This window comes from Dipteris shenzhenensis, chromosome 16 (assembly GCF_047967505.1).
Source record: "Dipteris shenzhenensis isolate YYH24624 ecotype China chromosome 16, Dip_SZ_1.0, whole genome shotgun sequence".
Lineage (NCBI taxonomy): Eukaryota > Viridiplantae > Streptophyta > Polypodiopsida > Gleicheniales > Dipteridaceae > Dipteris > Dipteris shenzhenensis.
Window position 1 is genome coordinate 3,092,122 of NC_141611.1, and position 16,617 is coordinate 3,108,738.

Here is a 16,617-nt window from a genome sequence, read left to right on the forward strand (position 1 = left end):
CAAAAAGAGCTACCTTAGGAACAACAGTCGTTGGAGAATGGTTGAGGATGTGGATTGCCATTGTTGTAGCTTCTGCCCAAAGAAAATGGGGAACTTCTTGATGCGCCAGTATAAACCGGGACACCTCCACTACTGTCCCGTTCTTCCTCTCATCTACCCTTGCTTCAGAGGCAGTACATGTGTTTGCAAACTCTCGCCGGATGCCCTTCTCCGCACAAAACTCTTCAAATACTTCTGAACAAAACTCACCGCCCTTATCAGCCCTAAGGGCTTTCACAGTCAACCCAGATTCATTCTCCATGAGAGCGCACCACTCTCGAAACTGGTAATATGCCAAGGCCTTCTCAGCTAGGAAGTAGATCCACATGAACTTGTTGAAATCATCGACCAACAACATGAAGTATAGAGCGTACCACTCTCGAAATTGGCTTTCACTGCCAGCCCGGATTCATTCTCCATGAGAGCATACCACTCTCGAAACTGGGAATACACAAACCAAGGCTTGGACTTGTCATGGGTCCACAGAGATCCGTATGAACAATCGCAAGCCCTCATAAACATGAGTTGTGGTGACTGTGCTTGTTGCCGCATTTGGTAACCCAAGAACCATCTGCTCCTGAGCAGCTCACCGTAGCACATCTATGTTCAAGTGACCAAACCTCAAGTGCCACAGGTCACCTCGAGGGGCTCCAGTGATAGAAGAGAGCACATCAACTTGTAAAGGCCATTGCACACCGAACAGTGCACACCACCTGGCCGGTTGCTTATCCCTGACCTTGACATACCCCACATCGAACAAGACAGTTGTGCCAAGTTTGCATGTCTCATGAACTGACAACAAATAAAACTCAAGAGACGGATGAACAATACCTGAGTGGAGTGCTTCCCCCCTCTGCCATCAGGAAAAATCTCGAGGCTACCGTCACCACGAATCTTGATAGTCGAACTGTCACCTATGCAAATGTCACCCCTAGTGATCACGAATTTTGGAATCGTTCTGGGGTTGGGCACATGTTTCGGGAGGCTCCACTATCCAAAATCTAGATCTTGGAATTTGCTGCCTGAAGGGGCAAGCTTCTTTCCAAGGGGAGATGTTAACGAGTCTAAAATCTGAAGGTGAACAAAAGTCAGAGTAATAGTTGCGGAAGAGGAATCAGGGGCCTTGCTCGTTGTCCTTTGAGGGTACTTCCTCCTATAGTGCCTTTTTGGACGTAGTGATTGCAAGTATGCTTTCTCAGCCATCTCAGTCAAGGTTGCCATTAGGAAAGAAGAATTAGATCTGAAAAGGGAAGGTGGGTGGTAAAAAAAGTAGAGAAGGGGACTGAGGGAAGAAGAGAGAGGGAAGGACTTGGAAAATTCGAGGAAGGGTTCGTTCTGCTTTGCTGCCCTACAATGCCTTCAGTCCTTGCTGTCCAAGCTCGAGCTTAAAAACTGGTCACCCCTTGCTACTGCACACCTTGATAGTCCACACCGCTATACGACTCTCTTCAAACAGCTCTGAACAGCAGCAAATACTTCACACAATTTGCTAGCCTCCAATTGCCCTCTAGGTCGCAGATCCACGAGCCTTGCACCTCTAGTACTATGTGAGTGTAGTGGAATGCGGACAGCAATGGGAAGCGCACACAACAAACTGGGAAAATTCAAAAGACTCAGGAAAATGCCCTCTACTGCTGGGCAAAACCTCCAATACAAGATGATAAAAGAGGGTAGAGGGGGGGCCTATATAGCCCCCCTCACACCCTACAGTCCGCCTGCTCTGACAACCGACTCAACCTATGTGAAGGCTCGGAATCTGACCCGACCTTCAGGTTGGGTATAACCAGGGTTACCCGACCAGGTTCGTCAGGTTACCCAACCGGATGATTGACCCCAGCCTGGCCTAATTTAGGCGCCTTCAGGGCGGCCAAAAGCGACTGCCAAGGCAGGCCATAACAGCCTTGAAATGCCCCTGGACTGAGACGTACTAGCCGCCGAATCTGCTCGTACCCCCTACTGTGCCATGACGTAGTCCCTGATTTGCCCTGGAATACCTGGCTCTGGCAATATTCATCCCCCTCCTAAACTAGCCTCACATAGGGTGGGCACACCCACAAAGAAGCCCTCTCTCATATGATACATATAATAGATCAGGAGATGTCTTCAGATGTGCATGCCAGGGCACTAGAGAAAGCATTGAAGGGCAGAGAATCCAAGATCTTTTCAGCCTCCAGAACTGCATCTGTGCACTAGAGAACGTGGAGAGAGGTTCCAACAGGGCGCCGCAAAGGCACCAACGAGACCAGCAACCCTTAGCCATTGTAAAGAGGACCAGTGAGTAGATCAGTAAGGCAAAAAGCACATTGACATAAATAGTTTTGAAGCTCCTCCCCAAGCCATTGAAGGCCTCCGTTGAGAGGTGAGCAATAGACTGAGCAACAGTGTGGGCCCTCAGTTTGAGCACTAGTGGGCAGCACCCGTCCACGTAGTGTGGTTTGGGAGTGACATTTTGGGTCTTCTCTCGGGACATTCTTATTCAGTTATTAGTTGCCATACTTGCCGTTTGTTCTAGATCTAAGCGTGGCTCACAGATACATATCCTAAATAGGTTCTAGTGTTCTCAGATGTGACCTTTTGGACGATTATCTGCTGCGTATTCTAACATGTACCAGAAGCTAGGATGTTACGTCAACCATAATCACTGAAGTCAAAAGCTTGGTTATGGCTAGGCGGGAAACCAAGAGGGCTCGAAAGTGCTTGGCATATTATGGGTCCTAGAGGGTTGAGGTATAGGGTCACACCTAGGACTAGGCATTAATCAGGAGGTGCATTGGGTAGCCCAAGAGAGGGCTTAAAGGAAGGGGTCCCCTGTGGGACACATGGCACCAAGAGATGAGGCCACTTGTCAAGCACTGGGCTAGGGGGAGAGTTCTAGAGATGGAATACACCTTTTATGGGGCCTAGGGCTGCCTTTTATGGGGCAATGAGCCCAACCAGCAGCCCAAAACAGCCGACCCAAAAGTTGGCCAATTTTGGGGCTGGTTGGCTCATTTCCAGTCCTACATAAAGGGGGTCCCTTGGCCTTCATTCCTCACTCAGCTCCTCCTGCCTTCAGCACTCCTACAGCTCCCCTCCAGCCCCTCTTGAGCAGCCTGACACTTCCAGAAGTTGGCCTCTGACCAGCCTCAGCTCTTGGCCTCAGTTCAGCCCTCCTGGAAGCTGTCTATGCAGCACATCAGTCAAGAACTCAGATCAGCAAATGAAGTAAGGTTTGGGGTACTGTTTCAGCAGCTCTTTAACAGTTTTGCACAGCTCATTTCTCAGGTCTATATTTCAGTCATCTTTCAGCTCTCTTTTACTCCTAGCTTTCACTCTTTTACAGTTATTGTGCGAGAACCAGCTGTACCTCAACGCAAAGAAAGGTGAGTTTGGGTTGCTGAAATTCAATATCTGGGATACATCATTAGTGCTCAAGGGATTGTTTAGATCCAGAGAAGATTCAAGCTATCACCAGTTGAGTTGTCCCCACGACGGCTCAAGAGATCCAATCCTTTGTGGGTTTGTGTCAAGCCTAGAACTCGCATATGGATGGATTCTCGACACACACAGCCCCTCTTGAAGGGGGGTAAAGACACGCAGGCAGAAAATTCAAGTTATAGGCAAAGCTTTGCAGGCCTTCTATGACTTGCTGCGGTTGGCCACAACAACACCAGTTATGAAGATCGCCTCCTAGGATGATCCATTTCTGATAATCACAGACATTAGCAATGTCGCCATCAGGGCAGTTTTACAGCAAGAGGATAGGCCCATGGCATATTACAGCAGAAAGCTCAACAATTGTGAAAAGAACTATTCAGTTTACGATAGAGAGATACTCGGTGTCGTCCAGGCATTAAAACATTGGAAGCCTTTTCTCTACAGATGGACTTTCAGGGTCAAGACAGATCACCAAGCCCTTAAGTGGCTTCAGACAATGCCTGGTTCACAATGGAGTGATCGGCAGCAACGGTGGAGCTAGATATTCCAGTAGCCTAGGGGAAAGATCAAGTACGTCCCTGACAAAAACAACCCCGTTGCCGATGCTCTTAGTCGGAAAGGCTCAATCCAGACCATTGAGAAGGCCACTATGCTTGAAATCCAAGGAAAGGATCTTGATAGTATGAAGGCACAGTACGCGGATTTAGCAGAGTTTGGCACACAGTTCCAGTTAGCCTCGCCTATTACTTTAGGCCATTATCAGTAGAGGACGGCTAGCTTCTCTATAAGAAAAGATTATGTGTACTCAAAGACAACGGCAGTTACTTCTTCATGATGCCCATGACGCCCTCACCGGTGGTCATCAGGCTATCAATGGTACTTTGGAGAAGTTAGAGCGCTATTTCTATTGGCCAAAGATGCGAAAGGACGTATACGGCTATGTTCAGAATTATCAGATATGTCAAAAGGTCAAGGCTTCCCACAAGGAAGCAGCCGGCTTGCTTACGCCATTGCCAATACCCAACGGTCCTTTCTAGGACATAGGTATGGACTTCGTGGAACCACTTCCAGCATCCCATGGTACGTGTAACACTCAATGTCTTACTGTTGTTTGTTGCTTTAGTAAAGATTGTATGCTTATTCCAGATGGCCAGCACTGAAGATGTAGCTCGTTTGTTCATAAAGTATTGGTATCCCATTGAAGGGTTGCCAAGGACCATCACATCCGACAACAACTCTAAATTCAAACCAAATTTTTGGCAAGCCTTGTTTGATAATTTTGGTACTAAGCTGCAGATGTCCAATGCCTTCCATCCACAATCGAACAGAGAGACAGAAAAGTATAATGGTATGGCATTTGATATTTTAAAATCATATTGTCATGATGCTCAGGAAAAGTGGGAGCAATTTCTTCTGCTTGTGCAGGCCATTTTGAATGATACCTATTCTTTAAGCATTGGTTGCACACCTTATGAAGCGGCATTTGGACGGCGGTTTACATCACTCCTAACCTGGATGGTGCCTCCATCTCTTGAAGCCAACAAAACCACCAAATCGATGGCAAAGATTACGGAGTCCATGAAAACCCGCATCGCCAAAGCTTAAGCATCGTACACGCGCGAGGCTAACATATCCAAATGAGATGTCCAATATAAAGAGGATCAATGGGTGTATTTACGAATTATCAAGCAAAGATTGAAGCAGGTGGGCAAGTGATGCCCTAAGCTGTCCTTCGGAAGCTTCAGAGCATTCCGTATCACTTAAAAGATCAGTGATGTCTCAATGAAGTTATGCCTTCTAGAAAGTTGGACTATGGACATTGGAGAATGTGTTCCATGTAGCTTCGTTGAAGCCGTATTTTAGACCTTATCTCGACGAGATTTCCGACAAGCAGCAACGTGAAGTAAGCCGAAGTTTGTAGCCAAAGCAAATCCTTCTTCATACATTCAAGCATGGGTTAGGACATAGGATTCGGGAGTTTAACACTAAGTTCCGTGATCGAGGTACCCATGAAGTAGTGTGGTTAGACGAAGTGATCAAGGTACCCATAAAGTAGTGTGGTTAGACGAAGACTTTTTCCAAGAGTTCCAACAAATTTTGGTGGACTACTTGGAAGCATTGAACCTACCGCCAAGCGCCAAGTTAAGCAGGGAATATCACATGCACCCCTGCACTTGGGTGCAATGTGACACACTGGCTACATCGACAAGTGCGTAATAGTTCCCTAATAGGAGATTTTGTTGTATGCTGTGACTCCTTTGTGAGCCCTTGTCCAAGGACAGTGAGGCACAAGCTGCGTAAGTCAATCTTTCAGCCTTAGGTCAAGTTAGACAGATCAATCCTTGTTCACTAGCACCCACTAGAGAATAGTAGGGTAGTGTTTCCGTCTTAGGTTTAGAGATAGGTTTAGGTCCAGCCTAAGATAGGAGCCCTTTTGGGCCCCCTAAGGGCTGGAACAAGTGAAGGAGAATGGCAGGGGAAGGGCTGCCTTTATAGGCTACCTTGCACCCCTCCTTAGGTCACCTTTTATGGGGCCTGAGGCTGCCTTTAATGGGGCAATGAGCCCAACCAGCAGCCCAAAACAGCCGACCCAAAAGTTGGCCAATTTTGGGGCTGGTTGGCTCATTTCCAGCACTATATAAAGGGGGTTCCCTGGCCTTCATTCCTCACTCAGCTCCTCCTGCCTTCAGCACTCCTACAGCTCCCTTCCAGCCCCTCTTGAGCAGCCTGACACTTCCAGAAGTTGGCCTCTAACCAGCCTCAGCTCTTGACCTCAGCTCAGCCCTCCTAGAAGCTGTCTACGCAGCACATCAGTCAGGACTCAGATCAGCAAACAGAGTAAGGTTTGGGGACTGTTCAGCAGCTCTTTACAGTTCTATTTATAGTTTTGCACAGCTCATTTCTCAGCTCTACATTTCAGTCATCTCTCAGCTCTCTTTTACTCCTAGCTTTCACTCTCTCAATCACGATAATGAGGAGGGATACAACCAATCGATGAGCTTTCACTGAGGAGTCACATGGAAATGGTGACACACCATAGCTTGGTGACAAAAGACTCAATTTAGTATTTAAGATGGCTACTTGCTCTAGAGGGTAGAATATGTGTCTTGGATAATTTTGGCATTAGGTGCCAAATTCTTTTCGAATGTCATGATAGTCTAAGTGTTGGACATTCGGGAATCCAGAAGACGTATGCGCTTCTAAAGAGGTAATTTTTTGACCTGGGATAGATAAGGACGTTCAAGATTATGTGTTGAGGTGCTAAAAATGCCAAGTCAATAAGGTTTAATGCCTTAAGGTAGGAGATCTCCTACATCCATTGGAGATTCCATCTGGCAAATAGGAAAGTATCTCAATGGATTGTTAGATTATCTACGACAAAGAGGGGGCACGACTCTGTGTGGGTAATCGTGGATCGATTGACGAAGATGGATCACTTTATTCCAACCAATGAAGAGGTTAAAACTCCAGAATTAGCTAGCCTATTTGTGGAGCATATTTATAAATTGTATGGGCTACTAGCCGGTATTGTTGGTGACCAAGATAGCAAATTTAATAACCATTTTTGGAGGGCTGTGTTTATGAGGTTGGAAACTTCTTTGAATATGAGTACCACTAGATCATCTACAGAGTGATGGTCAAACCTAAAGGGTTAATTAGGTCTTTGAGGATATGCTTTGACATATGTAAGTAAACGGCAAACTAATTGAAAACAATTTTTGCCCATATTAGAATTTGCATATAACAGTGCCAAACTTGGTCCATTCATAATGATGTATGGATTTCAAGCGGTCAAAGACTTTCTTAAGGATATAAATCAAATGCTTAAGTTAGCTAAAGATAGCATCAGAAGGACTTAGGATAGAGCAAGAAGTTGTCACATCCCCACCATAGAAGGTTGGAGTTTGAAGAAAATGAGAAAGTCTATCTCACGGTACTCGAATCTTCAAAATCCCTAAAGACAGGTAAATGTACAAAGTTGTCTCCTAGGTATTGTGGACCATTCAATTAAACTTACAAGTTAGCCTCACCAGAGGGATGTAGAGTACATCCAGTTTTTCATGTGAGTAGGCTAAAAAGATAGTTAGGAGATGATGATAATCTCATTGGAAATGAAGTCCTAGTTAAATTCATTGAACTTGCTACTTTACCACATGAATCGTAAATAATTTTAGACAGAGAAGAAAAAAGAACGTAACATACAATATGGCAAGAATGTCTAGTTAAGTGGAAAGATAGACCTAACATGGGAAAAAGGTAAGCAATATCCAGAGGAGGTCAATTTTATTTTCAAGGACGCAAACCATTCTTAAGGGGACTAGAATGTTACGTCAACCATAATCATGGAAGTCAAAGGCTTGGTTATAGCGAGGTGGGAAAACCAAGAGGGCTCGACAGTGCTTGGCATATTATGGGGCCTAGATGGTTGAGGTCAAGGGTCACACCTAGGCCTAGGCATTGATCAGGAGGTGCATTGGGTAGCCTAAGAGAGGGCTTAAAGGAAGGGGTTCCCTATGGGACACATGGCACCAAGAGATGAGGCCACTTGTCAAGCACTGGGCTAGGGGGAGAGTTCTAGAGAGAACTCCAAGATGGAAGAAGATAAAAAAACCTCTCTCTCATGAAGCCTTCTCTCATGATCTCGTGGCTGGGTGGAATTCAAGCAGAGAGCCCTCTGTGCTGGAGTTGGTGTTTCATAGGATCTGAGCTAGATGTACATGATTAGATTTTCCAACAGCTACATAGCTCATCGCTAGCATAATGGCAAAGGCCTATTCTCCACTCTTAGACCATGCATGATGTGATCTTCGAGCAGATTATCGACTTTTCTCTTTCTTGGTTTGCATGTTTATCTTTCTAGAGGATTCCTCATCAGTCAAGTGAATATGTCACTAAGAGACACTGGGACAGTTTCCGCATGGTGACAAGGAAATGTCCCAATAGATGTGGTGACATGACTATCTGTCGTGCATTCTCTTTTCATGAGAAAAGAAGGTCGTGTGTTCATATAAACTTGTTTTGCTTGGTATGAATTGTATGGATAATTGTTGAACATTATGACTGTTATGAAAAAGGGATGATGGGATCCTAGATTTGATAAAACACTCGCCATAAATATTGGAAAGCATGTTTGTGATTCTCTTGCACTTGGTCAAAGGCCAAGGTATGAAATACCGACCTCAAAAAAAAGTTAGATTGGCCTAGTAAGTGGTTGAAAAAATGGAAGAAAAGGTTGGGATTGCTATCATGGAGGTGGAAAACCCATATGCTCTTAAGCGTCGGGACGTCTTGGGGACAAAGCATGCTTTGTTTTTGTATGAGGTTGGAATCAACAATTGGATCCAACTCTTTGCCATTATAGACTGCTGTGAAACAGTCAGGAAAACATCCCTTGAAGATCAAGCAACAATTGCAATCCACCCTTAGATGGTGCAGGTAGAAGGGCTAGACATGCCAACCATCTCCATGGACCCTAGAACTATTGATATCAAAAGTGAGGGCCCAAGTTGTCAAAATCTCTCAAGAATCTCTATGGAATCCAAAGGCTGAGATGATGATAGTAGAAATGGAGAGCAAGATACGGGAGAAATGGAAATTCTCCATAATCCTTTGAAAGGAAGAATTGTATAAGGTTAAGCCTATAATACTAGAAAAGCCTTAAGTGGGATAAAGACATAATGAGCATGCTATGCCAAGCTGTGGAGTTTTAGTTAAGTATCGAATTCCAAGGAAACAAAAGGAGCCATAAAAAGAACCTGGTGGTACAGTAACAAGTGAAGGAAAGACTGATCCTATCAAAGACATTGATGAAAGAAATTAAAGTGGGAGCTTTAAGACTACTGACCAATGGATAATCTCAAACATAGACCCAGACTATGTTAAGGACTATTAAAGAGACCAAGCAACAGTGGTAAGAACAAGTAGGAGACAAATATGTATCGAAGGTGAGCAAGTGAGTGAGAGACCACAGCCAAATCTAGGACGCTAGATCCAGCCTATGAAGGAGAGGAGAAGAAACTAGTTTATAGTGGTGAGCAACTCTTCTCTGAAGAGGAAGCAGAATTAAATGCCCTATTGCTTGCTATAGAGATATATTGGCTTGGAAATGCTCGTTTGGGAGAGACTAAAATGAACATGCATAGTCTTTACAAGTAGTTGTAGCTTGAATGAAGAAAATGTGAACTACTTTATTATTAGCCTTCTCCTTTAGTGCTGGCCCTTGTCATGGCTGAGTCTGCCCTTCACCTCCGAAGTGCTGACAAAAACTCAATATAAAGACCTTCGTATAAATGGATGTTCAAGTATTTGTGGGTGTGTGGATATGTGTTTGTTAGAGCATATGTTTATACTATGGTGTGCACCCACCATTGGGAGGTGATGATGTCGGTGGGGATGCCATAGTAGCTCGTCCCTGCTGTGCATGCTGGAGATTATGGATTTCAACCTTGTGACTGTCATGAGATTGAAACTGCAATTGTTTCAGAGGATGAGTTTGGGCATTTCCTGGATTCATCTAGATATATGTATTGGCTTGGACTTACAAAGGGATATTACCAGAAATTGCAAACTTCACCTTTACTTTGACATGATGTTGGCCGTCCATATGGGACATGTTTGATATCCTGTAGATTCTGATTCATGTTTGCACGCTACAACCCCTGTCTTTGTGGCTGGAAATGATTTCTAGTATACCCTTGGAGGATTTTCTATTGTAGTTGCAGCTACATTGTCAAGGGAATCTGATCTTAGATAATGCGAGACCATGTTATGGATTTGGTTAAAAGATCGGACGCATCTTGGAAGCTAGTAGGACTGGTGCAGTGGGGACTCCATAGCAGCTAGAGAGAGAACAGCACTATGCTTCTCATGGTGTGGGGTTGTGGCATTTTCTTCAAACTCCTCACGTTAGGTATGAGGTGGCACTATATGTCACCCAGCTGTTTATTTCTTTTTGAATTTTACTTGCAGTCCCTTCTTCTATGCATCTATTCTTTCTGTAATATAATATATCATTTTATTGTTGAACAATTTGTGTTCCTTTTAGGCATCTGATATTTGAACACTCTTTGTTTGGTGCAGGATGCAACTTTGTTGGCAAGCTTGGAGACCAAAAACTTCGTTCTGATACATGGAGGAGGTTTTGGAGCATGGTGTTGGTACAAATCAATTGCATTGTTGGAGGAGGCTGGTTTCGTGACCACAGCATTGGATCTTACCGGATCAGGGATCGATTCAACAAATCCCAATGAAATTGCAAGCCTTGAGCATTATGCTAAACCTCTTTGTGATTTTTTGGAGAAACTTCCAGATTCTGAGAAGGTTGGTATAAGATTATTGAACAATTAGGTATTGAGTATGTAGTCATTCTTGCAAGGTTAGTGTAAATGTACGAGTATTGCAATGGAAGGAGCACGTTTAAGCCATTGATACTGATAAAACATGTCTAGTCTGCAATGCAAAAACATATCTGGTCTGCAATGCATTCTGTGAGTAAACTCGTAGAAGTCGCTTTCATATAGATTTGCTGGTCTGAGAACCAATACATACCATGCCTGTAAATATGGCAAGGTCAAAGTTTGTGTATCTTTACTACTTTGTGTGTTGTATCTTTAATACTTTGTGGCAAAGCCATAGCATTTGTTTTGGGTTCTCTTATTATGGGAATTGTGCAAGGACCTTAAATGAATGCTATGATAGGAGGATAACCTGGTTTTAAGGGTTGTCATAATCTAAGGGTAAGGTTGTCACATCGTGAAGTTTCACCTTTTTTTTTTTTGTTTTCCTTTTGCAGTTCTCTTTTTACTAAACTTGAAAATGTAAAACTATTATAGCATGCTTAGAGCATTGAAAAAAGGAGGATATATTCTTTTCTTCAGTGATGTAGTTAATTTGTCCTAGGATTTGACATGATTGCTAGATTACAGAGCATTCTCTATGCCTACAGCTTTTCCGGAAAAGTGTATTTCTTATTTTTAAAAGAAGCTCAAGGCTATAGGGAGGATGGAAAGTAGTTCATAAATAATAATTAAAATTCCAAAATCTTTTCTTGATCATATGCAGATTCATTCTGTTTGGGATTTTCAAAGACTTACATTTCAATAATAATGTGAAGAAGGGAGAGGAGCATTTCCTTATTGAGCCCTTTTTTCCTCTCATTCTTTAAAACTTTTTATATTCTGAATTTGAAGTCAGCAACTCTACTTACTCTCAAGTAGCAACAATAAAACCTCCCCCATTGCTCAAGGATATCTTTTTCTCCAAAAAGAACAAGCTCTAGTAGAGCCACTCATAGAAATACTATTTCAAAACTGAAAATGCACTTTATTCTCATTATCTTATAATAGTATCAGTTACCATAAAGAATTCTAGGTATATGCATTCTACACTAGGAAAATTTCACAATTTCTCAAGCTCAAGAGGCCTTGCTGTTAATCTCCATATTGAGTGGCGGTATCTTTTTGTACTAAAGCAGTCACATTGAGTAGATGTTCAAAGAATTTCACGCATTCTCATCCATACATGATTTCTACGGTATTATCTCTACAAGATTCTTAGAAGTCCCCGAGTACCTCCTATTCAAATGGTTGACTAGTAGGTTTATGATGTGTAGTTACCAAGTCCATTGACTCTTATCCAAATTGTTTCCTATCCTCATTTTCTCTTCTTGTCTAGGGTAATCCTAGACAGTTTCCTTTTCTTCCCTTTCCCAAGGAAGTCTCTACAGGTTATATCAAGTCAATTCCACCATAGACTTGATCTACACTTAACTACATAGTACTGGACAAACACCTTTTCCATCAACTTGTAGGTTTGTAGATGTAAGATGATTTGTGTACTTGCTACATTCAATGTAATAGAAGATCTTCAATTTTCAAATCCATCTTGATCTACTAAAGGAAACCTACATTTATAAAAGACCAATCGTGACTAACTAGACTTCATCTTACCATTCTTAAAAGTCATTTACAGCTACCAACATGGATGTCTTGTTATAAATGACCAAAGTATACATTCATGCGACCAAATTACCTTGATCTTAATCTTGCATGGTTTAATCTGAGAATGATAACAATTTGATTTTTGGCGAAGACTTTACGATTTCACTGCATATATATAGTCTTTATGCATTTGCCATTTTGCTTTGACTTTCTCTCATCCTAAGATCTCAAAGTCAGATCTACTTAGCCCATTCAATCCATTGAGCTTTCATTTCTTCTTTATGTACAATTTCCTTAAGGGCTCCGTTTTCTCGGACCACAAAACTAGAGTTCATGCTAGAGCCATCGTATTCTCTACTGCAGTCACCACTTGTCCTCAAAGAAAGTAATTGTGATCCATTTTCTACTCGTAAGAGAAATATCCAAAATCCAACGAGGCATTCCAATGCAATTCCACGACTTTTGTTTTTTGGTTTTTTTTGTTAAATATATTGATACTAAGAGAGGAAGTCTCATATGTGTCAATCTCAATTTCCTTTGTAGCTCCATGGCAATAATATCCATTTCATTGTAGGTCAACCTATTGGAAATTCATTGCATAGGTTGTGTTATTCAAAAGTGTGGCGGGGACTCTAGCACGCTTCTGAAGCACCCAATGGAAGACAGAATGAGCGTCAGGCCCACAAGGTGGCCCACTATTGCTCTATTGTGAAGGTACTATATGGCTATGTGCACTTGTTGCTTGTTTTCTTGGAAAAGGGAGAGCCGAAGGGAGATCTACAGTAGGGGTCCAAGGCTGCTCTCGCAAGGTGTCTAGTATGGGTCCAGGAAGAGCTTCACAGCATGGCCAGGAAAGGGATCGATAGCAAGGTGGCAAGGGTGTAACATGCAACGGTAATCTGATCGTGTAATCCCAGCAAGACCTTCTTTAAACCTTTAGCAAGGAATTAGCATTATGCACCATAGAGAAAGAAAGGAGGTAAGGGTAGAGAGAGAATGGAGTCGACAACCGATTGGGTCCCTGTTCCCACTAAAGGGCACGGGAGAATTTGCTTTATACTTGGAGAATTGAGAAATACAAATAACACTCTTCGAGAGAGCCCAAAAACATGCTTCTGAAGAGTACACTGCACACACATAGCAGACCCAACACCCAAAGACCTAAGAGGCAACGCCGATCAATATAGAGACCTTGATGCTGTCCACACTAACAATGTAGGGCACTTCTGCAAGGCAAGGAAGGTGCTTGTGCTGTCCACTGGAATGCAGGGTTACTGTGTGAGTGAGAGAGTGAAAGCTAGGAGTGATAGATGCTAAAAGAGTGCTGAGAGATGACTGAAATGTAGAGCTGAGAAGTGAGCTGTGCAAACTGTAGAAGATAACTGAAAAGAGCTGCTGAAACAGAACCCCAAACCTTGCTCTGTTTACTGATCGGACTCCCCGTGTGATGCGCTGCGTGAACACCTTTTAGGAGGGCTGAACTGAGGCCAAGAGCTGAGGCTGGTTAGAGGCCAGCTTCTGGAGGTGTCTGGCTGTTCAGGAGGGGCTAGAGTGGAGCTGTAGGAGTGCTGAAGGAGGGAGGACTGAATGGGAGAATGAGAGGGCAGGCATTTTATAGGGGCTGGGGAGCCTGCCAACCAGCCTGGCTGTAGCTGACTGGTTGCTGGTCTCCTTGGCCTATAAAAGCCCCTCCCTGGCTCATTTTCCAGGGAGTTTTGTGGGCAGCCTTTGCAGGCTGCCTTGCTGGCTTCCCTCTAGTCCATTGGTCAGCCTTTGGGGGATCCCTATGGGGCTCCTATCCTAGGCTATGTCCTAGACCTAACCTAACCTAAGATGGAAACACTAATTACCTACTGTTCTCGAGTGGGTACCATTGAACAAGACTGACTGTCTGACTTGACCTAAGGCTTAGAGACTAACTTACGTAGCTTGTGCCTGACTGACCTTGGACAAGGGCTCACAAGGGGGTCACAACATACGACAAAATCTCATATTAGGGAACTATTACGCACTTGTCGATGTAGTCAGTGTGTCACATTGCACCCAAGTGCAAGGGTGCATGTGACAAAGGGATATTGCTACAGCCCATATCCCACTAGGCCATATCACACCCACCCTGAACTGCATCGAGCATGGATGAAACCATCGCATGTGTCTTGTCTAAGATTGTATAGATCGAGGTGAGCTGTTTATTGTTTCTGCCAAGATCATCATCAAGAGTACAAGGTTTGGAATAGCTTCATGGATCCCTCGGGTATGAACAAGGAAGCTTGACGGTACGAATTATGCACACTTAAGGTTCAACTTGAAGGTATGGTTTATCCATAAAGGTTTATGGGAGCTTGTTCAGGGCTATGAATGGAAGCTTGAGTGTCCTAAGAGCTCTGCCAACTGGGGTTCTGAGCGGGAGGATGAGTTTTAGGAGGAGCTCAAGATCGGGATTCAAAGGCTCATTCAGCTTTGGTCAGAACCATTGCCAAGGAGGTTTCTCCAACTATACAGACATTGGAGAGTGTATTTGAGGTTTGGTCTACACTTGAGGACCTCTATGCCAAGGACTAGGCGATGTGTGTTGTCACCTTGCAGGGACAACTATACAATCTCGACTTCCCAAAAGGGAGTCCTATGCAACCTTTCCTGATGCAAGCCAAGAATCTCCATGATCAGTTACTAGCTATGTGTGCTGCCCCAACTACGAGTCAGTTGGTGTCGCTCATTCTTACCAAGCTCCCTTCAGATTATGACATAATTCCCCGAGCATTGAGGTGCCAGGTCACAACACGTCAATTAGACTTCGATGACCTAAGCTCCCCTCTCCTAGAGGAGGAGCCTGTTCGTATCTCTCACGAAAAGCTGAGGCTCACTCAAGGTGGCACTTCAGTTGGACGTGAAGCACTTTCACGGATGCACAAGAAGAAGCAGAGCAAGTGTTGGGGTCTAATGATCTGTGGTACACACCATGACTTGTATCCTCCAATGCACACATCAGGTGCAAGTACTCAGGATTTTGATCGCCGGTACACACCAAATTCGTAGTCTTTGCACCACCGCAGTGAACATCGAAAACATCTAGTCCATTGCTCCACATTGCTACCTTGCGTGCCTGAATTTCAATTGATTAGGGCTAGAAGCAGCCCACAATCCGTCTCTCGCTGTGACCTACGGGGAAACTCAAAACTAGTGCTAGAAGGCTGGGGTAGTCTTGGCAATAACTGCCTCGGATCCACTAGAGTGAGAAGAGGAATCCAATCGGAGTCTTGGTTCTTAGATTTCTTCTTGGACTAACAATCTCTAGCCAGATGCCCTCTCTGGAAACTCAGTGCAACTAGCTTGGGAAATCACAATTGAGGAAGATTCCTTCTTTGTTCGAGGTGGCATTTTGGTTTGAGGATCTAGGTTATTTGGTGCTCTCACCGAGGTGAATCCACTATGCTAGTGCTGGAAGGTCCATGGCTGCATCATCATCGACTTGTTTCTTCAGATTATATGCTCACTTTGAGCTGCAAGGAGGGTATTGGATTTATGTGCATCTCAATGAGTGAAGGCTGATTTGTGGGTGTGCCCGCTCTTTTCAGGCTAGGACTCCTTGTGGATAGAGGCCTTTTCCAAGGCTGTAGGGAGGGTTTTAGAATTCAGCTGAGTATTGAACTCTTGCTGTGTATTCTATTTCAGTAATGAAGTACAAGTCATGAATGTCTTGCCAAGTACAACTAGAGCCCTTATATAGGTATGGCCCAGGGTAGTACAAAGCAGTATTGCTTATGGGATTAGGGCTTCTTGGCCAAGCTTGTAGGGCCACCTAGCCAAGCCACGAACCTTGTTGGCCCTAGGTCAACCACTAGGTAAGCCGATAAAAGGCCCTTCCCTCTCCATTCCTAGATAGATCTTCTGGAGTGTTTCACTTCTCCTTCTTTGGTGTATTCCATTGCTGTATATACAGTTGCCATTGTGCCCCCCCCCCCCCTCTCTCTCTCTCTCTCTCTCTCTCGCACTGCACCACTCTCACATATGTATGTGTGTAGATGCAAACATACACATATTATGTATACATAGCTTTTTTTGTGAAATTCATTTATATGATGTTACAAGAAACAATCCCAAACAAAGGGACAACTAGTTACAAGCAACAGAAGATGTCATTAAATGACAAGAAGGCAGGATAGTCTAGATCTTGCGCATGTAGACAATCATAGAACGATTGCCACAGAGATGCCCGAATGAA

The 16,617-nt window shown here is 43.9% G+C and overlaps 1 protein-coding gene across 2 annotated transcripts in view; it reads left to right on the forward strand.

The window, feature by feature from the left end:
* The window catches only part of LOC147892411 (putative methylesterase 11, chloroplastic), a 43,441-nt gene that overhangs the window by 4,445 nt on the left and 22,379 nt on the right, over positions 1–16,617 (forward strand). For both annotated transcript variants that reach the window (XM_087387113.1, XM_087387112.1), the window contains exon 2: positions 10,537–10,776. In XM_087387113.1, coding sequence (XP_087243239.1) covers positions 10,537–10,776 — 240 coding nt within the window. The remainder of the gene's footprint in view (positions 1–10,536; positions 10,777–16,617) is intronic.